At 33.2% G+C, this 25,726-nt stretch overlaps 1 protein-coding gene across 1 annotated transcript in view; it reads right to left on the bottom strand.

Moving 5' to 3' along the window:
* Positions 1-3,524: 3,524 nt before the first annotated feature.
* LOC145684613 (leukocyte elastase inhibitor-like) overlaps positions 3,525-25,726 on the bottom strand; it is an 89,077-nt gene continuing 66,875 nt past the window's right edge. The window contains exon 8 of the mRNA XM_081757000.1: positions 3,525-3,702. Within this exon, the coding sequence (XP_081613126.1) occupies positions 3,566-3,702 (137 nt within the window). The 3' untranslated portion in view covers positions 3,525-3,565. The remainder of the gene's footprint in view (positions 3,703-25,726) is intronic.

Genomic DNA, 25,726 nt, shown 5'->3' with positions numbered 1-25,726 from the left:
ACTTTTCAGCGTTTCGGATAACCCACCGTACTATTTATAAAATTTTGTACTTTCTCTTCTCGGAGTAGATCCCATTTTGATACAGATTCCTCAGTAGTAAATTGAAAAACTGATTTTTTTATTTGTTTATAAATTTACGTTTTGTAATTACACATGAAGGTTTGATGCCATTACCAAGTTTCCCCCTTTCAAAGCACAAATGGATCGAGGTTCCGGGGAAGTGTTCAGAGGTGCCTAAGAATTTCTCCCTTCAATTTCCAAGCTGGAAAGGACTTTAAGTTAAAATCACCTGTGTGTCTAAAGAAAATGGAAAAGTTAAAATTATGAAGATGTAGCGCTTCTGGTTATATTACCATGCACACTAAAGTGACTTCATGAAACATTTATTGACCTGTACACGTCTATTAAAATCTACGCAATAGAAGGTACTATAACATCTTAAAGTATCACGAAACCAGCTCCTTGATTTCAATATAACATCCTAAGATTAAGAAAAGCGAAATTTATATTATCGGACATGAATTTGGCAGCAGAAAAACAAAACAGCTCAGTCTAGAGTACTCTGGCAATACTTACTTCTAAATTTCAAAGTTAATGGTATTTTGAATTAGTATAATAATCTTATGAAGTACTTATATTTACTGAGTTAATACACGCACTTCACTAGATAAAAAGAAATATATGTTTTAAAACAAGGAACATTAACTGATTCTCTAGACTTATTCGTACGTACAAAATGAGTTATTCAGTCAAATGGAAATTTTGAGTAGCTTTACTGTTATCTATGTCAGGGCCGCCCACAGGAGGGAATCTATGGCGCAAGCTGCGCCATTGAGAAAAATTTTGGGGGGGATTTTACTCTACTTTCGAACTAGCAATTTTATTGTCGGAATAGCATTAAAACACGATTTTGAGAAGCTAATTTTCAAAAATTTTCCTGGGTGAACCCCCGTACCCCCCTGCTTCGATACTCGATGAATGAAGTACCGCGCAAGTAGCCGTATGAAAGGAAAGGTTGGTTCGTTTTAAGACAGAAGGGCCGCCCACAAGAGGGATGAATGGCGCAAGTTGTGCCATCGATAAAAAAAATGGGGGAATAAAAAAATTGGGGAAGAATTTTACTCTAATGTCGAATAAGTAATTTTGCTGTCGTCAGAATAACATTGGAACACGATGCGATTTTTCTTTTTTTTTAATCTCGAGTATGAATCCCCCTACCCCCTGGAGAATGATTTCATTTTCCAGGGCCTGCGGTAAACTGAAAACCAGCTCAAAAGTGGCATCACTTTGGGGGGGGAGTGCGCCATCAGCTTTGGGGGGATGGGCACCCCTGATCTATGTCATCACTGGAATCCATCACAGAAACATTAAAATACTACCAAAAGCACAACTAATATAAAGTACTAATATTACGAGAATATGATATGAAACCAGACCATAACATGATTAAGATATATGGATTAATATGCTGTCATTTAAATATCAGTAACTTCGAAAATCATTGTCATAACACAATTTTTTCAAAAGGTTATAGTTGTAAGAATGGTGTTCAATTGGGTGCTAATGTCGTATTATTTATTTTTCTCCGTTGTAATTCATGAAGGAATATAAATGACTAGCCTTTGGCTAGCTGGGGGGTTCACTAGCTGGCCTAGCCTCTCTTACGTTTCAGCTTTTGCATCAATAGTGAATTAAGTGCATTTGCTCTTAACATTTCCTAACTTTGGCCCAGCTGGGGGTTTCGGACCCTGACCCCGCGTTTACTCAGCCTACGGCCTTGCACCTCTTTAACTCACAATGCTACCAAATTTCAAGTTTGTTTCTGTATTTCAACTATCTAAAAGATAAGATTTTGTATCCCAAGATAAAGTCCATTAAAATTGCATGGGAATTTCTTCATCCCCCTTGAGACCGCTTAAAAACTAAAAAATATTAACTTTTGGCAATTTTACTGTGGATTAGTCCTAGAAGGCTAAAGTCATGCCAAATTTCACCATTCGAATTCTGCATGAAGTGCCTAAACATTTTCGGGTGTAGATGTCCCATATAAATAATAGGGAAAGACTTTTCAGATCACCATAAAAATACTCTACATTTGGAAATTTTTGTATTTGATGATTTACTTAGTTAACGCTAACGAAAGCGTACAAGCATACCGAATTTCAAGTTTCTTCCAAGTACCTAAACATGAGATTATAGGTCCAAAAAAGGTCAATTTAAATAACATGAGAATTATTTCATCCTCCTTTATACCCCTTAAAAAAATCACTTTTTGGCAATTTTCCTGTGGGTTAGTTCCGAAAATCTACAGTCAAGCCAAATTTCAACTTTCCACGTTAACCGGAAGAACTTATTTATTTTATCAGTTTATATAGTTTTATACATAGGATTTAAGAACAAACAGCAAACATTGTAGTATTTTCACGTAATTACAGCAGTAATAATAATAGCAATTCCACTCAAAAATATCAGCTTGTATGCATCCTAAAGAAGAACATGTAAAGTTTTATTTGTCATGTATCACGCATCTCTATCTTTCTTTACTACCTAAGATACGTCTTTTAAGAATGCACTGAACTATCGGAAAACTGAAATTCGTCACGTATATAAGCTCAGACTCGAAAGTGTTAAGCATCACCGATTTTATTCCTCTGGTATTAACCATCTAGAGTCTGATTTTAGACAGCGAGACGGGGGAATGTTACCTATTAATATTTTGTCTAAAATTGCAGGGGGAATATTTTTACGAAATCACGCATGAAAATAAACCTTTACAAAGATAGTTAATTCATTGATATGTTTTCAACACAGAATGCTTATTATTGTCATTAAGAATAATTACAATATTAGAACATTAAGTTGGAATACTATTATTATTATTTGTATTGAAAGTGGTTCCGTACTTTTATGCTACATACCAACTGATGATATACAATATCTTGTATATTTCGAGTTACAGAAACAAGATGTACAGTAGCTCAGAGGAAAAACGTTCACTTCCGTCGTAAAGGATCCCTGGTTCAATCTCAGGCGATGCGATTTTATGATGGATAACAGCCTGTCCATGGAGTTCATGTTTCCTCCCACATTTTTATTCTCCCAATTATTTCTTAATCATTCACTTTATTAGGCATCTGCCTTTAACCTAAACTCTATAAATGTGGGGCGTTAAATTACAAACTTCATTTTATTTCTCTAACCCTTTTTTTCATTAAATGCTTTCTTGTAATGTGCACAGGTTATTTAATAGTGTGATGTCCTTCGTAGCTAATGTGCACAGCGTACTCGTCTTTAGCAGTAGAGGCCCGAGTTTGATTCCTAGTCGAATGTCATGTGATTCAGGTTCCACGTTAAGATGTGCATCCTTGTCTTATGTAGCCTCGCTGATAAATTCAAACCCATTCCAATCCAATCCAATTTAATAATACGTGAAACGCACCATACTAACATTCTAAGCTTTGTTACGTTATTGCCAAGTCTTGTGAAATTTAATAAATAAAAACATAAATAAAGTGTTAGTTCTTTATTATCAGATTGCTATCATGTTACATAATAGAATATAAGGTCATTCTTTAGGAGCTGTGACAGTACTACAGAAAAGAATAAGTCCGCTCTCTTTTTCCACGATGAAGTTGAGGAATGGACGATCCGCTTTAAAAATTGAAGATATTGAATCAATCAATGCTAGTCCGACAATCATCTCTAGAAAAGTAAGATGAAATAAGAGCTTTGTTAGTGCAATCACTTGTATATGTCTGGTGTTGTTCACAAGGTCATATCACGTTTATTTAAATCTCGGAACAAACATCTGAAGACCAACAAAAGCATTGTTAATTTTGATCACTTGTGTCTACAAAATATGTCGAGAAACTAAATTTATATAATGTTCACTTGTTCACTTCCACACGCCAATTTACTTCCACCCGATTACGTTCAGTATAACTTCTTACGGAATAAGAATAAATAATTCTTTGCTGCATATATACCATTTTGATTAGGGAAAGTGAAGTTTGATTTTTTGGACATAGGTGCCACAAGGAGAAGAAGAAGATTGTTCTGGAAATAGTTTCTTTCACGTTCAAAGTGGAAATAAAGGTTGAAAAATAAGTATTTCGAATTAAAATAAAATCTGACGAAGGAATTCTACTTATTTAATAAATATATTGCTTCATCAGGGAAAGAGATAAAAAAAACAAGATTCATTAATTCGTCCTCTAGACTTTTCGCCACACAAAAATGAAGTATGGAGAGAAACATACTTAAAGGTGATATAAACTAAATCTCCTGATTGTCGAGTAGCTCCATCGATTTCTCTGCTGATACCCATGCCTCCACTGGCTTCCAATAATATTATGAGTAGGAAAATTAGTGATAAATTCTTTATATATTTGAGAGTAGAAAAATCATAAGACTAATAAGAAGTAAAAACATGAACATATTTCAAAAATACATATTCAAAAGGTCTATATGCGCAGCAATTAACCATTGAACTGGTGTCCTTAATGTATCGAAGGCATACCTGTTTTAGTTGCACAAATGTAGAAACTCTCTATTGTTCCCTTATACTACCTAGGCAGTTCACTTAATCCTTGGAGAAGTTTTAGTCGCTGAGTAAATAAAAAACGTAGGAGTGCCTTGGCCCAAACTCGGAGTGTTCAATTGTGATAAAAAAATTTTGGTGGTGGTATCGAGATTCATTTTTTTTTATTTTAATAGAGGTATATGTTGGTTCAACCACCTCACTATGGGTAACAGTGACCGTCCCTTAATTTTGGAAATTGCCAAAAGTAAAAGGAATACTAGGAATATATAGGACCGGGGTATGTACCTGTGAAAATTTGAATTGTTATCTGGTTCGCTTCGAAGACGAAATATCGTCAAAAATCAAATTTGGAAAGTTTCTATTATAATTTATTCTCTAAGATGAATCTTTGTTCCTTCATGAGTTTTATGGATGAGCAGGTTGTTCGTTGGGAGGAGTATGTAATCGTTTGCATTCTGCGGAATTCAAAATCTTAAGGTCACGAATTTCTTATCATTTGAGAAAACTTTAGATGGGTATTAAAATAATAATTTAACCATTTTGTTACTGTAATGTATAAGGCCATTTTGTACCTCACAAGAATTTGGTAATTTTAACATGATTATATAGGACAACTATTTACTCTTAGATTGGTGTTAAAATTATACTTTGACAGGTGCGTATAAGAACATCTTGTTCTATTACGTTGTCATATAATTTGGATGGTGGTCACTTAATATATCTTCTAATTGATATAGCCTAGATCGTCATCTAGGTCATTTTACTCCCGAAACTATGAATTTTGATTGTCAATTGAAATCATTTTAGACGTCGTCATATCTTCGGCAAACGTGGTTTACAAAGCCCTTAATCATCAAAAGTTTTGGACATTGGAATATTTATTAATGGTGTCACACGGATTATTTGCTATAATGCACACTTTTGTAGCTTCTCCTTTCTAATTTTTGATTAGTTAATTTTATTTAATTTATCGACTTTGCAAGATTTTGAGTTGTGAAAAGATTATGATCGCTAAAATGTGATTAAAGTTCAACAATAAGAACATTAATTTCGATTGGTTCATTGTAACAACGATTGATCGAGTTCAAAAATCGTCTTTGTTAATATCAAGTATTGGTTAATATTTGTCTATATCACACCCACTGAAATATTGGGGATTAGATTTCCCGTAGGAGGACATTAAACACTTGAAAGCATTTTGGTGATTAGAACTTTAAAGGTATACATTAAACTGTAGGTTCATGTCTCAGATAGTCTTGCAACTGAAAAGGAACGCTAAACTTGAATAAACAGACCAACCCAGTAGAGACAACACTGGTTTGTTATCAACAGGGATTTCAAAACGTGAATGGTTTCAGCAATTTTCTCTTAACAATGGTTCCTTAATGTCATTGCTCAGTTCTTAGTTGCCTGAAACAAGCGATTAGTTGAGTTAAATCACTTTAAAAAACCTTAAATGATTAGTATACATTTTTGTCACCTGTTTATTCTAAACTGTTCCTACTGCAGCAGGCAGCTACATGGATATCTGGAGTTTCAGCTAGTCTGGATTTTTCGTATTTTGGTTACTTAAAGACGACCAAAATAAAGGAAATATTTTTTTCAAAAAATAAAAAATAGAGAATATGAATCATTAAATAACCTATAATGTAAAAATCGTTAAAGACGTGTATAAGCTAAATTGTTTATGTTTAGCAAACTTTTTATATTATAGCCATGCAACGCAACAAACCACGCAACCAAGACTCTGAATCAATGTTGGCAAAAGCAATTCCGATCTCATTGGCTTCTTTCTAATTCTTTCCCTTCCTTAATTTTTTTAAAAAGCTTAAAAAAACACCTAATTTAGCTTATACATGTCTTTAACGATTTTTACATTATAGGTTATTTAATAATTCATGTCCATATTTTTTATTTTTTAAAATTGTTTACTCCATTTTTGTCTTCGGCAAGTAACCAAAAATACCCAAAATCCAGATCAAATAAAACTCCAGATATCTATGTAGCTGCCTGCTACCATCTCCATCAGTAACAGAAAACATGAACAAGCAGGATTATTTTTAGTAAACCTATAAAATATAAATACAATTATAAGATATATATATTATGATAATATCAACAAATATATCAAATATACAAATATATAAAATCATTAACAACGAGAATTCTCAAATATGCGCAAATATTCACATTATTACATATCTTTAGTTTTTAATGTATTCTGGTCAAAATATATTAATTACTAGACATTCAAATATCCCAACAAAAAACAATACTTAAAAATCTAACACCTAATACAACGTTTCTGACTTCTCAAATCTCCTCAAATTTTCAATTGGTAAAACTAATTTCTACGTTCACGATAAATTTTTATCTCCGTAACGTGAAATCTACGATAGGAATCTAGGGCGTCTTTCTCATCTGAAAGCAGTAATGTATTCGGGTTGATGAATTTCCTTATAACAAAAGCACCCAACCATTTATAGCTTAAAGATCCAGCAACATTTTCTTTAAAAAAAAGATTTTACATGCGAGCGAATAAGAACCTCATCTCCAAGTTGCAAATTCACTTCACTTCCTCTTTTCATCATGTAATGTCTTCTTCTTACCTAGCCCTTTTCCATATTTATGAGAGCATTAGACAATATAGGGTGAAATGCACAGTTATTGGCCACTTAAGGAAAATTTTGACTTTGGTGTTCAGTGGTGCCCTTATTTCTTGCAATTTAAAACTAATCTTTTTTAAGTGGACTTATAGGGATATTAGCTTTCGATTTCGGTTATTCTTTTTGTTCTAAGTTATACAGCATTTTCACAGAATCTCTTTTTGAAAAAAAATACGAAAATGTACAGTAATTGGTCACATTTTTTAGTGATTGGCCGGGGTTTGTACTAGTGATTGGCCACTAAACGCAATCAAAATGTTTGAGCTTAATATGAGTACAATTTTGTTCTACAGGCTAGAAATTAAACACCAAAATCACTATTATATTGACAAAAGTAGTTTAGGATTGTGAAAATGAAACAATGCATTTTGTGATTATTTTTTAAAAATCTATTAATTTCTTGTTAACAAAATATTAATTTCTATGTATTATGTTTCCTTTACAGTTTTAGAAGTTTACAATGTAGAAATTACGACAAATACAAAAGTAACTTTACTTGAAAAATATTTGAATATTATATAAATTAGGCCTATATAATATACAAATAATAAACAGTTCTTACAGTTAGTCCTTCTTTCATATCATACTTTTTGTAAGTTGAGCTTAACATCACCCTTTCAATGCTATTAGTCTTTCAATTACCTTTTGCAATTAGTTCCAATATTTCAGCGAATGACTCTGTATCACTGTCACCAATCTCGAAGTTGCTAGGTACATCACTTTCATCATCAATGTGGAAACACTTGTGGCATACATAAATATCATCATCTGGTGAGAGTGGAATGTTTGGTTTGATGATTTCTGGGGACACATGATTCATGAGTCGCATTATCACATTCGCTACAGATTAACAGATGCTTAGAATCGCTACCTTTACAAACAAAATATTTCTTACCACTTTCAAAAGTGTTAATGAGATCAAATTTTCTTTTTGTTCTCTTTTTTGGGGCTAGTGACTTCATCGTTGCTTTAGATTTTCTAGTTTCCTCTCGTTCTCTCTTTTTGCGTTCTTTGTCCCCATTTAATTTAGCCTTTTCCGTTAACTTCTTTTCACATAACATCCTGTATTTTTCTGACGTTATTGCATAAGGCATTCTTTCTATGTTCCTCTTTCCTTTTCTTTTAGGGGTTTCGGGCCAGGCCAAGTATACAATTATTTGGGAATGCTGGGTTTCCAAAAGAGGACTTTCTGTTTCTTTAGGTAATACTGCACTGCTAGTGCTGCTTGGTAAAGGATCGATTATTCCAATCTTTTCACTCTGTTCGTGAACACTTTCATCTTGCACAAAAACCATCGTTCTCAATATTCGTCTGTATTTGTTGTGTTCCATTCGGGCTCCTTTCCACATCAGCAGTATTAGTTACACTCAAATGGTTTTGATTGAAAAATTTCCATATATTGTACGGGATGACAAAATTGTTCTCTTCATTTACATCTTTCTGTTGAAGGCCATTTCTATCGTTTTCTTCAAATTTTTGAATTTTATTGTTACCTACAATACTGCAAAATTTCTCAAATGATAGAACGGGAGTGTTTTCTGTTAACTTTGTGCTCACTTTTGTTCCTGAAGTTGTTAGACATTTAGAATAATCAACGGCATTAGGATCTCAAGGTATCAACCCACATGCTCTAAAACCGTTAATGATTACTGCAGGTCTTAAATAAGTTTGTATTACATTCTGTAACACTTCGGCGAAGTTTACCTTTGTGAGTACACAATTAGGATTTTTCCTGTACCAATCGCTAACAGCTTTCTTCCAACCAGATTTTATTGGTTTAAAAGCAGCTACATCAGCTGGTTGCAAAATACGTGTCGAATTTGGGTAAAGGGCAATAAGTTCTATTCCTAGTTCTCTGCAAAGCTGGCTTAACTGATAAGTATAGTGAGTTTTGTGGTCACCAACGAAGAGGATGACAGGGAGGTGAATCCCTTCTTTTACAATATAAGGATAAAATATATTTGCTATATATTCATAAAACACTTCAGATTTCATCCAACCGTTTTCACTTCTACCGATTCCCCAACCTTCAGGAGCAGAGTTTATTATTACACTTGGAATTCTTTTATATGGATAAACAATCATCGTCGGACACAACTTACCATTGGCAGCGAAGCAGAACATCACTGTCAGATTTTCTTTGGAAGAGAACGTTTTTACGTCGTAAACGTTTTTATCACCTTTGAATGCAAGAGCTTTACCGCTCGAAGGGCAGACATGAAAATTAGTTTCATCTCCGTTGAACACTCTCCATGGTTGTGTTAGGATGTCTTGCAGTCCTGATTCCTGTAAATAACTGTATATTTCAGGAAACAAACTGAGAATGTCTTTCTCACTTATACAAGCACTGGCGTACGTTACATCTTCTGCAGTGTGCTGAGTCAGTTCCGGATGTCTCTTTAGAAAAGCCTGCAATATTGTAAAAAGAAAATAAATTAGTCGCTCTAATAAACAAGAAATAAATTTTAGAAATATAGGCCCTATCTTTAAATTTTAGGTTTCCGATATAAATTTCTACACTGACAACAACATAAGAAATCACGTTTAATAATGCTATGAATGTCACCAATACTATTACTGCCATCTCTTAGTGATCGACTAATGTTTGATTCCATGCAGTTTGAATTAAGTTTATGTAAGTGAATACATAGTAGACTTAAGTAGAAACATAAGTATTAATGCAAATATCAATTGGGCTTACCGAACAGTAGTCTCTTCTTCCTCTTCAGATAAAATAGGGGAAGCACCAGACGTGTTCTTGCAGTCGGGGTTCTTTATCTTATATTGTAACGTAGCTCTTGGAATTCCATATTTCTTTGCTATGGATCTCTGAGATGCTTTTGTTTCATGTAAGTCACTGAGAGCCTTCTCTATAATATCGTTACCGTAAGGCATTTTAGCAACTTTTGGATTTGCGATTACGACTGCAAAGCCTGAAACAGAATCGAGAAATCAGAACTGTACATAGTGATTGGCCACCCGATATATTTAGTTATTGGCCACCATGCCAACAACTGGTAAATACATTCAGATTAACGTGAGAAAAAGATATGTTTCATAAAGTGCATAATAAAGGCTGAAAATATTTTTAAATTGCCACATTTATTAACTGCGCAAATACATTGTAATTGGCATACGTGGCCAATGACTGTAAATGAAGAGTAATAAAGTTATAGTTATTAGCCACTCCCCGAAAATGAAGAAAATAAAAAAAATAGATATCAGATATTCTGTTATATAGTGCTTCAAAGCTTAAGAAATCCATTATCATCAATTACCACAAGCAAAACAACTTTAAATCCTAAAAGCGATTGATTTATTGTTAGAAGAATCCTTAAGAATTTCATAAGACTTACCTAGAATTTCAGACATCCGCACATGTCTTCACTTCCGAAACTCTAGCATTACAAAGGCGCAATCTTGCGGGAGAATGACGATTTACAAACAAAGAAAAGACAATCGCCGTCCGCTTCAGCAACATAATTACGAGAAATTTCGAAGCACGTCCTTATTATTGTACTTTTAATCGCAATGTGGCCAATCACTACTTGATGGCCAATGACTGTATGCTTTACCCTATTTAATGTCGATATCCCTTTTAAATCGGTCTCTGCGATGTTTCATCGGATTTACAAAGGTGTGTAATTAGGACGTCCATTAAAAGCTTCGATTGGAGACATCCTAAGACCAGCATGCCCACTAATATTAAGTGTATATTGTAGCTCTCGGATCAAAGAGAAGAGAAGATTTTAACGTTTTTATGAACGTTCAGCTGGATTCTCCTCCGGAGGGTTTGGATTTAAACGAATATGTCTTACTCCAAGTCCTAACAAGAATTTCCGAAAGTAATCGAAAACAATACCGAGCCATTATCTGTTGATATAAAACTAACTACACTAACTCCATGGCCAATGGAACACGGATGTTCAATGTAGCGTTTACAAAAGCTCTCCTCTGGCTTCTATCCTGAGGCAACTGGATCTAGTTTGTACTTTGTATTTCTATGTCTGCGAGATCAAACTTAATATTTTCCTCCCATCTGCGCCTAGACCTACCTAATGATCGTTTCCGATTGGCCTTCCAGTCAAGACTTTAAAGGCGTTTCTATTTTCTTCCATCCTAGCTACATGACCTGCCACCTAAGCCTCCTAGACTTGATGACCATAACAATGTTTGATAAACCGTATAGACTATGTAGTTTCTCGTTATGAAGTTTCCGCCATTCCCCAATCCCGTTCCTGTTGAGTCCGAATATTCGTCTCAGGATCTTGTTCTCAAATACTTTCAGACTATGCTCTTTCAGAGTAAGTGACCATGTTTGGCAAGCATTAGAACAACAGGCATGATTATCGTTTTATATATTTTAAGCTTCAAATTCCTTCACAGAATTCGAGACAAGATATTTTGAACTGAATAATAAAATGAATTCCCTGCTTTTAGTCGACATTTAATTTCTTAGTGAATATGATTTTCGTCTATTAATATTGATCCTAGACAATTGAAAGTATCAACTTTATCAAAAGAATTATTTAATATTTTAACAAATCTATAATTTGCTGTATTACGTTTCCGACACACTTTCATGTATTTAGTTTTTTCTGCATTTACATCTGAACTCATGTCCCTGCAAGCGTCTAATAAGTAGGGATGGCCATATTTTTTCGAAAAAAACTTTTTGAAAAAATGGCTCTTTGGAAAACGAAAAACGAAATTTTATTCGAAAAACGAAATACGAAAAACGAAAAATTTTTCTAAAAAGGAAATAGGAAATTTTTTTTTCAAAAAAACGAAAAACGAAAAACGAAAAATTTACTCAATCATCACTCTTCTCAAGTTAGTTGGTACAACAACCTTAAATGGATTGATAGCTGACTGAGTTCTTTTCATTAAGATATTATTATTCAAGATATAACCGGAACGCGCTTCTCCTCTTTTCAATTTCCTACTGTAGCAGATAGCTGAGATCCTCCCTTTGCCAAATATCCAAAGGATCCTTTGCCAACGACAATTTCCATGTATTTGCTAATCTGAAATTATTAGTAAGTGTTGCAAAACCCGTGGGACCTTCTAAAATATTAAACTCGAAAGGGTCATAAACTCTTGTCAAAACGTCAGCTACAAAATTATCACCAGATCTTATATGCTTAATTTTGAAACTGAATTAAAACAAAGTTTTGACACAGATTTATACTTCAAAAGGCGTTTAGTATTACTCAGAACCCATGTCAAGGCTTCGGTTAAAAATTCCAATTTATTGATTAAATAGTTTCTGAATCTATAGATTGTCTTAACTAAACTTATGAATTCAATCTCATAAATTTTCCGATGTTTATCGACCTCTGGCAATTTTTTGGATGAAAAACAAACAGGTTGGAGCTCACCTAGACCGTTTCCTGAGAAACGCACCCAGAAATTCCTTTAACACTGCCATCCACGTTAGATACAAAGCTCTTATTTAAATCCAGAGTTTTCAAAACTACATTTTCGACCAGAATTTCGTTTAACCTATCGAGGACGCATTGATGTTCCGAAGTCCAAACAAATTTCACTTTAGTCAACTTCAACGGACTCATGATTTTCGGAGCAAATTTCGCGTAATAACTGAATCTTCATCAATCCTCTCCTATTTCTAGGAGGACGAATTTTGGTTACTGCAGATACTCTCCTTGGGTCTATCTCCATTTGATCGCCACTAATAATATAACCCAGGTAATTTATCTTACGATAGAACATTAAACATTTGTAGAGAGATATTGTAATATTAAATTTTCGAAACCTATCCAACACATTTACAATAGTTCTTTTGTGTTCATCTACTGGCCTTGATTAGATGAGGTCATCGTCGAAGTACACTTTAACCTCCTCCGATTCTAAATCTCCTTATTGCATTACTCTGACCAGAACATTACTTCCAATCTTAACATCAACTGGTACTCTTGTATAGTGGAAACACTCCTTGGGAGTCACGATTGTGGGGATGTCTCGTATGTCCTTATTCAAATAAATTTGGTTGTAAGCTTTACGGAGATCCAGTTTACTGTAAAATTGCTTGTCAGCCAACATTGTCAAACATTCCTGCAAGTTAGGAAATGGAAATACATTGACAATCAGGTCTTTGGCTTTAACGTAATTTCCAACTATCCTGTAAGTATTATTTTTATTCTTCACTAGGAAGCACCTACTGGCATAATTAGGATGGTCTACTTGTACTAATATCCCCTGACGAACCAATTGTCCAATCTGCTCCTCAATTTTTTCCTTATCACACGGCAATGGAAAAGGTTTTTCCTTAAACGGCTTATTTTCTTTCAAATATATTTTCCTAACGAAATATTTTATACAGACAATCTTCTCAGTAATAACATCCGCATAATCAGATTTAATCGACTCTATGGATGATAGCATTTCTGGATCCTTATATGGCCAAGCATCTTTTTTATATCTGATTTTTCCGCTTGTGTGTTACTTTGGTCTTTCACCTGTGACTTATTCCTTTTATTTTCACTAGAAATATCAAGCACCAAGAACTTTTTATTTCGATTGATAAGATCATGGAAATTTTCACTTTTCCAAGTTCACGTCTGAAGTTTCAGAGTTACTATCAAGCAAATTTCCTTCTTTCACATGATTCAAAATTTGATGGTTTCCTACTTCATGCTTCAACAGGTGACTATCTGAAGTTTCGGTCACCAAGTCAGATTTTTTTTAATTTCCTGACTATTTCCCACAACATTCTCATGTTCTAACTTTTTTCCTTTTTCTTCTTCCTCCTGGTCGAACTCAAATCAGAATTCCCTGTATGAGTTGATAAATGTTTCATCGCAAGAGTATTGGTTAAGACTGGAAACCGAAGCTCACCAAGTTTCATACCATTATTAGGACTCAAATCCTCCAAAGTCTGTACACCAACACCACACTGCTCTTTCATTACGTTAGTCGACATCTCATCAAATTTCTTCCTAACAATCGACAGAATTCCACTATCATCATTCTTTGACTTCGGAAAATCATCTTGCAAAAAACACTTAGTTCGATCATCCTCAGAAGTTGAACACACCACTCATTTGATCCCTATTTTTACATTCTTTTTCCATTGCCATCCTCAGTTCGTTCAATTGTAATTGAGACAGAGGATCGGTATTTAATAAAATTGATTCAACATTCAAATAATCAAGATCACATTGAATTAATTTATTAGAGAAGCCCAAAGAATCGGTATCTTATCTAATAAACATAACGTCCAGATCGAAGACCTGAGAACCACGCCAAACTCGATGATACACTATCAGGATGTCCACTATATTCACCTGACTTACACCATCTTCCCTTTCTCTTAACAACTCGATCAAAGTTCATTCGAAGAATTTTCTTCCCGTTATTCAATAACAATCTGTTATTGGCATAATCAATAACTTATCTCGTTTTTCTAAGGAAAGATGTTCCTAATAAACATTCACAAGTAAGTTTATCTACGATCTTAAAATGAATACGCTATAAATATCCAGACAAGTTCAAATTCAAGATAACTTCTCGATTGGTATTAAAGGAATATCCTGAAGGCGCATTGACTGATCGACCATCAACATCTTTTACAAATCTTTGCTCACCACAACGTCTAACTAGATCTTCAACAACTAGGTTTAAACTAGAACTACCATCCAGACAAATATCTGTTAATTGGTTATTTATTTTTCCAAACACACGTGATGCGATAGTATCTTTCAGTTCTGAAGGAATATTAAACTTAGGACTTCCACGAACTCTGACTGAATTATCATTCTTCGAATAACGAGTACTTGACGGTAAAAAATCTCTAGACTTGTCATTCATTAGCTTCGATGTACAATTCTCAAACGAGGATCCAGAATTATGAAAATCTTTTTCCAAATACTGACTATAATTTTTGCCGCTATTTGACAAAACCAATTTTGAATTGCTTTTACTAAATCTCATCTGCTTGTTATAATCAAGTTGGTTCCTACTGAAGAAAACACACTGATCTGCAATATACATAAGTTCCTTTTTATCTCTTGGAAAATACAGGTGTAACATTCGAAATATATGATTAGGATTTACTCCCCCTAATATACTGTTTACAAGATCTTCAGATGCATTCATTCCTAAGACATTCATCGCAATTACAACTGATCTAATGTAATTGTTAACCAATTCATTGAATTTCTGTTTCCTGTAAACACGTTCCGCAATCAGAGTGAGCACAAACAGGAGTAATAAATTTTATTAATAAAGAATTTCGCAAGGTTTCCAATTTACATTACCATGCAATGCTGATAACACTTCCCGCAAAACTGCACCTTCACAGCGAGAAATTAAGTAAGTCAAAATCATACTTAAGTAGTAACTGATCTTAAGCAATGTCTCCTTTATACTAACAAGTACCTCAAATATCTAAAGACTTTTACTGCCATTTACATTTCAGAAATTCCTTAATTGATTCTCCAAAAACTTATTTCTTTTATTAAAGGTATACTTCAATATTGATTTGTTTTTCTTGAGAATCAGGACCAACAAAATTATTAACTAATCTAACATCTCCCATTCTTTGCTCTACCATAGGATAATAAAGCTGATTTTGATCAACATTCAATGTCGGAATCATGGCTCTCCTTTCATTTCCAACTCACGGAGTGGAATTTCGCAAATGTGAAACAGTTTGGTAATAATTACCTAAATTTGGTACCTATTGCCGTTACTTTGGCAACGATCACCTAATCTAAAATTGGAACTGCCTCAATAATCACTCCTCGAAGGGCAGTTCTGAAATTCAGTTAATTTACTTGACAATGGTATATTCCATCTCTTGAGATACTGGCATTAGCTAATCTACTATACCCAAAAGTAGAATTTTCTAATCCATTAGCAACTTGAGATGGCATATGTCTAATACAAAAATCAATTTCAAATTCTAACATTCAAACTAAATTCAATTAAATAAATCCAATAATTATTAACAGACATTTCTTGTTAATAGGCAGGAGGATACTAGTTACAAATTTTTGAATAGGGAACTATCAATATTTTTTTATAAATTAACCTAAAATTCATTAAACTATCACCTACGAATTCTCAACTATTCACTGAAATCAAATATATATATGCATTTAAATACTAGAGAAACTTTCGATTAAATTAAAAAAATAATCTAATTTAAACTAGACTTGTTTGAGTCCTTTCACGTGTTCAACCTGTTTGGATTTGTTTGACCTGTTTGATATGTTTGACCTATTTGATATGTTTCACCTGTTTGATATGTTCGACTTGTTTGATATATTTGAACTTTTTGATATGTTTGAACTGTTTGATATGTTTGAGTTTAAAAAATTCAAACTAATTTTGAGTTACAGGACTAGATAAAAATAATAATTCGCCTATTACGACTATCATTAGAGAGTACTAAGACTAAGTTTTCAAAAAGACTATCCTAAAAGTATTCGAGGACTAACCAAAAATTTTTAGGATTATCAAAAAATTTACGGGACTTGAAAATTACTATTCAAAATATTCATAAGACTATATTTAAACATGAATAACATAAAATAATAAAAAAGGACTATGTTCTGATCGCCGGAAGTGTTTGAAGCCTCTTGTTTGCTCGCTATGTGTGACGTATGTTCTGGCTTTCTTTCGGCTAGTGTGTAGTGTCGAATGGTGGAGCGTATGAATGAAGAACGAGAGTATAACAAGAGAAGTGAGGTGGTTTTAAATAACCAAGCAGAAGACTATGAATATCAGCTGTGAATTACTGTTATTTCGTATTCTTGTTTCGCGTTTTGTCGAATAAGTAAGAAGTTACTTTTTAGCAAAAAATTGCGGAAAAAAGTGAAGTGAGAGGCAGTTTCGTGATTCCCTAGTATACGCTAAGGCTGTCTTTGTATTTTTATTGATGGTGTTTCAATATATTCTTCTCTTTCTATTTCGTCGTTTATGGAAAAATATTTTAATTGAAATAATTTGTTTGCTGGAATGATAACGATTCACTTCAACGTGAGCTGCGTGAAATGTAATTAGACCTGGAGCATATTACCATCTAAAGAGACGAGAGAGGTGAACTGCTGATTATTTTGGAAGGTAACAGAGTGGAAATTATTTTACTCTAATTTACCTTAAAGAGTGAAACCTTTGGTGAAGGGAGTAGTAGATGCATAAGAGAGAAAGCTATAAGCAGGATTGTTAATTTGATTAATCTACATCTTGCATTCTGCCTTAAAGTTTTTATTTTGAGAGAAGTTGGAATTTAAAGAAATCCCCCCAACAAAAATTTCCGATCTAACATTTGAAGCTAGTTGAACACGTTTGTTGTCTGAATGTTGTCTTTAAAGAGAATTTGTTTCTGTACATTTTTGCTGGATTAGTTTTCATTTATTTTTATCTTGCGAAAAAGTTATTAACGAATTTCATTGCCTCGCTTTCTGAAAGAGAAATATTCTGGTTAAAGAATTATTGATGACCGATTTGGTTAGAGAAATTGCGAAGGTTTTTGATGAAAGAACTAAGATTATTAAGTTTGATATAATTGTACTTGTGAGTCAAATAATGATATATCCGATCGAGCGGAACATAATTGATAAGATTAGCGACAATTTTTGTAATTCTGATTAATTAAAGTCATAGAGTATTTTGAAATGAACAGTTTAGAAGTTAATTTAACCGAATTTGAAGTAAATTACTAGTAATGTTTGGAGCAATTTTTGAGAGAGTGAATTTTTAAAAACTTTCAAATCTCAATTTTGGTAATCATTTTTGTGTATTTGAATTATATTGAGTATTTGAATTTCTTATTTTGAATTATATTGCGAATCCCTCATTAAGATTAGAATTTGTCTGATTGTTAAGAAAATGGATGGCTCTTTGACTTTTGAAGCTAGGACCGATACAGCAATTAAATTTTGTTACCTTCTCAATATCATTAAATCGAGTTGTTATTTATTATTCCGAATACCTGTTGAAATTAGGATAATCTTCGCAAACTATATTTACATATACGAGGCTTGATCATTTTTATTATATAACTGTTGTTGTGTTGGCTGAATATATATTTATCTAACGTGTAAATATATATTCAGCACAAGGTTTTTGTAATAAATTTTGTTATAGTTGAAAATTTGGTATTTGAATTATTTTTGTTATGTGTTGTACCTTATCCCAATCTCTAGTGATTGGATTGTTCAGACATTCATGTAGCTTGCAAATAATGGCTCTGCGGGTCCGTAGTGTCGTCTCTTGTGGGGTTCCTATTAGGAGAATACAGGGTGATTAGTCAATTGTATGTATTTATTTTCTTTTTCTTTTAATTGGCTGCTTGCTCTGTGTTCTCCTAGGCCTCAGGCGGATAGGCACGCTACACTACGTTTGTAAAAGTGACGTTTTTATAGACTTGTATAATTTTATTACTAGAGACCGGATGTTAGGCAAAGTGCATATTCTTTAATATTAAAGATATGATTAAAAATAATGTTTTAAAGTTTACATGGGGCGTTAGAGTTTCAATTTAACCCAATTTTATTTTGCCTATTTTGCCTAGTCCGACCATTTCTGCCTAAATAATTTCTTTAGTGCCTAATGTTGACTTTCTATGCATTCCATTCAAAACAAGACTTTATTGGGAAAATATATATAATTTAGTATTTCAAGAAAGAATTCTTCCTCTTCCGAGAAATACAGTATAAGTGTTGTTTCTAGTGATAAGATGTCGTAAAACTTTGGACTGTTACTGAAAAAAATAGTATAAAAATTGGACTGCTGTGTGTATTGATAAGTGTATAAAATTTGGACTGTTATGTGTAGTGATAAAGTGCTGTGTAGAATGATTTTACCAAATATACATGGAATACATGTCAAGCTTCGTTTTTATATATACAGTAAAAGAAGATATTAACAAATATATATAATTTTATGTTCTTTGAACATTATCTATCAGTTGAATTTATCAACGAATTTACTGAAGTTTCGTTACTGAATTCTCTATGTGCGTCTGTCTGTTATTTGCGAAGTTTTCAATTTTGGGTCCTTCACTCGATAGAGTATCAAAAACGATTTGAGAAAATGATGGAATTTTTCGCGTCACTCTTGACATACCGGAGATATTGGCAAAAGAATGTCCAATTTCGGGAGACTTAAGAAGCCATATCTCGGGAACCATAAGTTATAGAGAGATGATACTGACGTTCAGGGCCGTAACTTGTGCGGGGGCAGGGAGAAACTGCAACCCCAAGGAAGTTCCCTCCGTTCGAGGAGGGCCCATTTTTAGACAAAATTTTATTACAATGTATACGATATGAAAATGAAATTGTAAATGAAGGGCATCAAAGAGGTTCACTACATTACATAAACAAAGCAGTACACAAAAGATAAATAAAACAAAAATGAGTCGTGGACCCATTTCAGTAAAAAATGTCTACTATTAGGGGCTCTAGAAATAATATTTATTCGTATGATTTTGTGATTTTTCAATATTGTCCCCCTAATTAATTTGTCATGTATGGAACGGGCCGTGGAGCATAAGTAACGGCCCCGCAGATCTTGCCGTGCGGGACGGCTTACAGGCTCCGAGGTCCATAAAGAGTAAGAAAAGGATGGAAAGAGGGATCCCAAGAATTAGAAAAACAACTTTTCTAGGGGGTCCAAACACGCATATTAATGGTTGCCCTCCCAAAATTTAAGTTACAGTGCTGTTAGTTTTGATCAATACCTGAGAGGATGGTGAACATTTTGGTAGCAAATAGAAGCGGGTGGGCACAGTCCAACTGGCCACTACGGAGCTATATCTCAGAAACCGTAAGTCATAGAGAGATTATGTTGGTGTTGATCAATATTTAAGAGGATGGCGAACATTATTGTACCAAACAGTAACCGGTGGCCACTGATCAACTGGCCACAGTTCCCCATACATTGGCAAAAATAGTTTTAATTTCGGGAGATATAAAGAACCATATCTCGGGAACGGTAAGTCATAGACACATGATATTTTGCGAATTTTTGTGAGAAACACAAGAAGGCACGGATAAAAAGATTTACTTTTATATGTAGGGAAAATCTCAGTTATCCTTCCCAGTCCATCTCTCCATATTTTAAAGTTCGCTCTGACAATGCTGTTGGAGTATTCTCAACTATTTTTTTAATTGTATTGAGTATTTACCTTCAGTATTTCGAGTTACATTTTAGTGCCTATTTTACTGTCTATTTCTTAAATCTTAAGTGCCTGTTTGCCTGCCTAATTTTCAAGTTTTTAATGCTAACATCCGGTCTCTATTTATTACTAATAATTTTCTGTTGTGAATTCAATGCCTCAGAAGCTTTCTTGAACACTATAATTTTTTTCAATCAGTAAAAACTTTCAAAAAACATATCTTTAGGAAACTAAAATTGACAGACAAAAAGTTATCAGTGAGGAAAAATTTGTAAGAAAGGTAATCTTTTCAAAGAAAAATACTTTTTACCAAACAAAAATGTTTTCAAAGTAAAAAAACAAAATTAAAAAAATTGAAACATAACATTCAGTGAATGTTAACTAATTTAGCAGACTAAAACATCTTCATCGTAAAAATAAAATAATTTATTAAATAAAAAAATCAACCAAAAATAATTTTAACAAACAAATTCACAAACAAACTAAAAAAATAATTTCAGAAAAAAATACCAACCAATAAACAATTTGATATTTTTCTTCTTTACTAAAACATTTTTGGGACAAGGTGATCACAAAATTTACACAAATGGTTAATAGTTTTCCAAACTATATTAGTTACAAAAATAATCTTTGTGAAACATAATTATTTATAATGATTTTTTATCGTCGAATTTATTAAGTACAAGCGAAGCAAAACACAGACTCAACTACTCAAATCTGAAATGAAAAAGGATGAAAATGTGATTAGCTTGAAAAATGCAATGAAGAAAATGTATTAATTTATTTATAGAAAATGTTTCCATAAAAATATAATTATGTATGAATAACGGTTATGATTCAACTCCTTTTTCTTTGAAGAGTAAGTCATTGTGGACTTTGAGTAACTCATTTCTTCGTTTGGTTTATCATTGACGTACGGAAATAGGTTTATAGCATGAGAGATAATGGTCCTACTAAGCTGTTTATTATTTCCTCTCATTATTTTTTGAATCTTCCTTTTTTGTCAACCAAATTGAATGTATCGCAAAAGTAAAGTCAAATCATAAAGAAGAAGAATCATCGTACCTGCAATTAGACACCAGGCAGGAAGTAAGGAAATAAAACAAAAACAAATAGTGTAATGAATATATTAATATTATTCTATCTGTTTAAACATAAATTACTACAATAATAGTATTTAAATTTCAACTTACCTCAGAAACGGAAAATAATCCTCAATGTTGGATAAATCACACTGGAAACTAACTAACATACAATACATACACAGATACGCAGCCTCTGACAGTTAAAATTGAACTGTAACGATGAGACGAATGTGAGATGGTAATTGAAATGTTAATGCGAGATAGAAAACTTGTCGAATTGTCTGATTAGTTGATTACGATGTCAATGATAGTGAATAAAGTATATTTTGTCTAATCTATTATGTCAATTATGATCAACCAGCAAGTTTCTTCTATTTTTCTCAATTTTATACAAAAGTGAATATGTTCTCAGTGCATTTCCAAAATCTGTTATAAAGGAAATGTACAAGCAACTGCACGAAACTTCCTTGATTCAATTTCTTAAACTAAATCATGTTGCACTATGAGATTAAATCCACCTTATGAGAATACTTATTAAATAAAATCTAGTTCTTTGGTTGAGAATAAGCATATGTTTTGAAAACATAGAACAGAGCAAAGCTCTAAGAACTTATTCTTAATTTAATACACTGAAATTAAAAGGGAAATAAAAAGAAGCTTCATGCCTCCTAAAAATAAAAGATAATTAAGAGATAAAGGTAAAAAAACAGTTTCAAGCAAGATATAATAGTTTATCATAGCGAAACCGAGGTAAAGTCCCCCGCACCCAGATAAATGCAAAGTTATTATTGAAAAAATTTCTTGGGAACTACAACCTCTAAGAAGTTTCGACTATCTGTCCACTACTACATATTATTTTTATCATTCTCTATTTGTTCGCTCACTTACGAACCATTTATAGAAACGTGGTAAATCTATTCACAATAAGACTAAAGTATAAAGAACTAAGACATATCTCTTTAGTATCCTGTTATTACTTCTTTAGTATGTGTTAATTTAAATCGCAAATGCTATGAATTTTCGCAGGCGTTTTGATTGAGCTTTGTACTTAATAATAATAAAAAAAAAAAGATCATACTTGAGCCGTAAAAACGAAGCAATGATTCCAGTTCTACACACACAACTTGATAGCACGTACCAGCACATGTGAGATCAAAGAGAAGTTCATTCATTTTGTTTCACACTGATGAGAACTAAAATATTGCCTATATACTTTTACTTCGGAGAAAGCCTCATCTTAAGAGGATGTAATGAGCCGGTCACTTCATGACTGTATTAGAGATGTCCATTTCCTTCTTGTTGTTACTTGTGTATTATTTACAGTTCAATTTTAATATAGTATTATTCATGTATCTTCTCGGCAAAAGCATATGGCGAAGTGGAATAAATATGCACCTCAAAAAGAAGAAGTTTTGACATAAACAACTACATAAATCAATAAATATACCTATAAAATATACGAACTATACAAATGTAAACGATTTAATTAAAGCTTAAAAATATAGTAAAACAATAATTTCCCTGATTGCATCAGAGTGAAGAATTTTAGACTAAGTGTAGAGAATTTAGGAGGAAAATTACTACCTGAGGCAATAGTATACATGAGAACCCCCTGATCTGCGTTTCTTCTGTGTTCTATTACCATAAATTTTCTACGTAGTGCAATAGTAAGAAGTATCCATGTGCACAATTCTCCCCCCCCCCCCAACACACACAGAGTCATAGATAAAGTACAAGGGCAATACACATGCAGATATAAAGTACAGATACGTTCTTTTTTATTTTCGTATCAGTCGATAAGTGAATAAAAGTCGCATTGTTACCCCCTTTGTAAGTTCGTACATACTCAATGAATAATCCCTAAAAGTATGAGCGTCCTGCTCCTTCGTTAACTGATGCAGCTTCATGTATACTATATCCGAAGCGTAATCAACATAAGGTATTGTGCTATTTCCTGCATATATTTCGATTTAGATTTTGCAAAAAAAGATGGAATTAAAATGCAAGTCTACTAGAAAAGTAGGTTTGGAGGGTGCAAATCCTTTCTTGGATTGAGTGTAGCACGCTCCCCCAGTGATTTTAACGAATCATAGTGATTCTAACGATTCATATTAGTTCATAATGAATCTGAATCGCATGTTATAAAGATTTAAGATATAAATCTTGTGGTAAGGAAACTTTAGTATAAGTAGTAGTAGTAGTAGTAGTTGTTGTAGTAGTAGTAGCGATAGTAGTAGTAGTGGTAGTTAGTAGCAATAGTAGAAGTAGTACTAGTAGTAGGAACGGGTTAGAAGCCCCGCAGGGGTTGGTTGGGTTCTGTTCTCGATATAAGTAGTAGTAGTAGTAGTAGTACTAATAGTAGTAGCAGTAGTAGCAGTAGTAGTAGTAGTAGTAGTAGTAATAGTAGTAGTAATAATAATAGTAGTAGTAGTAGTAGTAAAGTAGCAGTGATAGTAGTAGTAGTAGTAGCAGTAGTAGTAGTAGTGACTCCTCCAGTTCCGGTGACAAAGAACTGGGGGGAGCGGGCTATACATAAGCCCCTTTCTTCCTCGTAATCTTTAATCCTCGGAATTTAAGATTTATGGTTGAAATAGTTATCTACCAACAAAATTCTTGTACGATTTCCACTTCTTATTTTGGCCTTTGTCTTGCTATTAAATGATAACATGGTTAACTTCAAATAAACTGATACAGTTTAAGCATACATCTGTTAATTTATCACACAGGTTACGATCTATATGTATTTATGGGTGTTGAAGATGTTGATATAAGTATTTTACCTCTACGATATTCTGGTAATATGCAGTGTCTGCTTTCTTCTGTCTGTTCATTGCTTCCTTAGGTCCGATGGGTACTTGCTCTTACAGCGTTATCGCCTTGTCTAGCAGTGGTCTGCAAAAGACATTTAGAAATTTTTATTTTGCTACTTTATGTATAGACAGAAAGATTTGTATGAAGTAAGTAGAGGAATATAAAATATAGATAATACGAATACGTCCAAATGAAGTGGAATATAAAATAATGTTAATAATAATGAATTATTATAAAAAAGAAATAAAAGAGAATTATATAAAGCTACGTATATATAAAGCTACATATATATATACAAAGAATCAGAAACAAATATATAGAACTTACATATCAGTAGTTGCGTATTCACTCTGGTCTAACCAAGGTATGTAAAACAACAGGTAGCCCCAGTTCGAGTCTAGCGTTCTCATTGGCTCCCTGACCGTGATTTCATGTGAGGGACTTTTACCCATCTTGAAACAGTATACCAACTAGCATAATTGCGTATGCAGAATTTCACTTGTTCCCTTGAACGACACCATGCGATACCCAAGGATGTTATAAAACAGACAATCTGCCCATATGTATCTTCATCCTATTAATTGAATGAAGCTAAAAAAAAACTATCATTGGCACGTCTGATTGGCTACTCTCGTTTCCGCCATATAAGTTGGTTTAAAACATTCCGATCTTCATATGTAGACATGTAGTGTGTCTGTCGTTTATTTTTATTTAAGATGTTGCTTCAGATTGATATTACACAATGGTTACATGCTGCACGTATTGGTGTACAAATAGGATTGAGAAAAATTTACCGTGAATAACCTTTCACAGGTAATACAAAAACAATCATAGGATACGTATGGCTGTAACGTATGGCTTCACGATTTTGTGGTACGGGCAGATCCTCTATTTATAACATCCTTGGCGATACCTCCACATGACATCACCGACCGCAAAGTATCCTGGTAAAAATGACAGAAGAAAGGCTGAATCGAGAGTCCCCTGAGTCTAACGCCGCATATCTGGAAGAAACAATACATTAAATATTAAAATAAGGAATTACAATATAAACATGAAATACTAAAACATGCAAATACGAGATACTATATATTATACTGCAACTATATATTAATACTAAAACTATCATATCCAATATATCTAAGAGAACTCTAACATAATATCTATTTACGCATACATGCATGCTTTATATAAAATCTAAAAGCTTACTAACAATGCAACCCTTATGCATTAGTTACTACTAGGTATAACCAAAGGAGCATATAATAATATTCCTATCATACTGCTGATACAACTAAATGGAAATAACTTCTGGAATTTACGAATCAGAATTTATTTTAATTTAACAACTTCTACTTTAGGAAACTAGAATCAGCTTTTGCTTGATGTAATGATTGCCTCACTTAATAATTGTGAGTGGCGAATTAATGTTACTTACCTTTCCATGTTATTTTCTTTGTACGTATTAATTTTG

This window comes from Thermobia domestica, chromosome 5 (assembly GCF_964235325.1).
Source record: "Thermobia domestica chromosome 5, izTheDome1.hap1.1, whole genome shotgun sequence".
Lineage (NCBI taxonomy): Eukaryota > Metazoa > Arthropoda > Insecta > Zygentoma > Lepismatidae > Thermobia > Thermobia domestica.
Note: the sequence above shows the minus strand (reverse complement) of the source record. Positions and strands in the feature narration are given on the sequence as shown.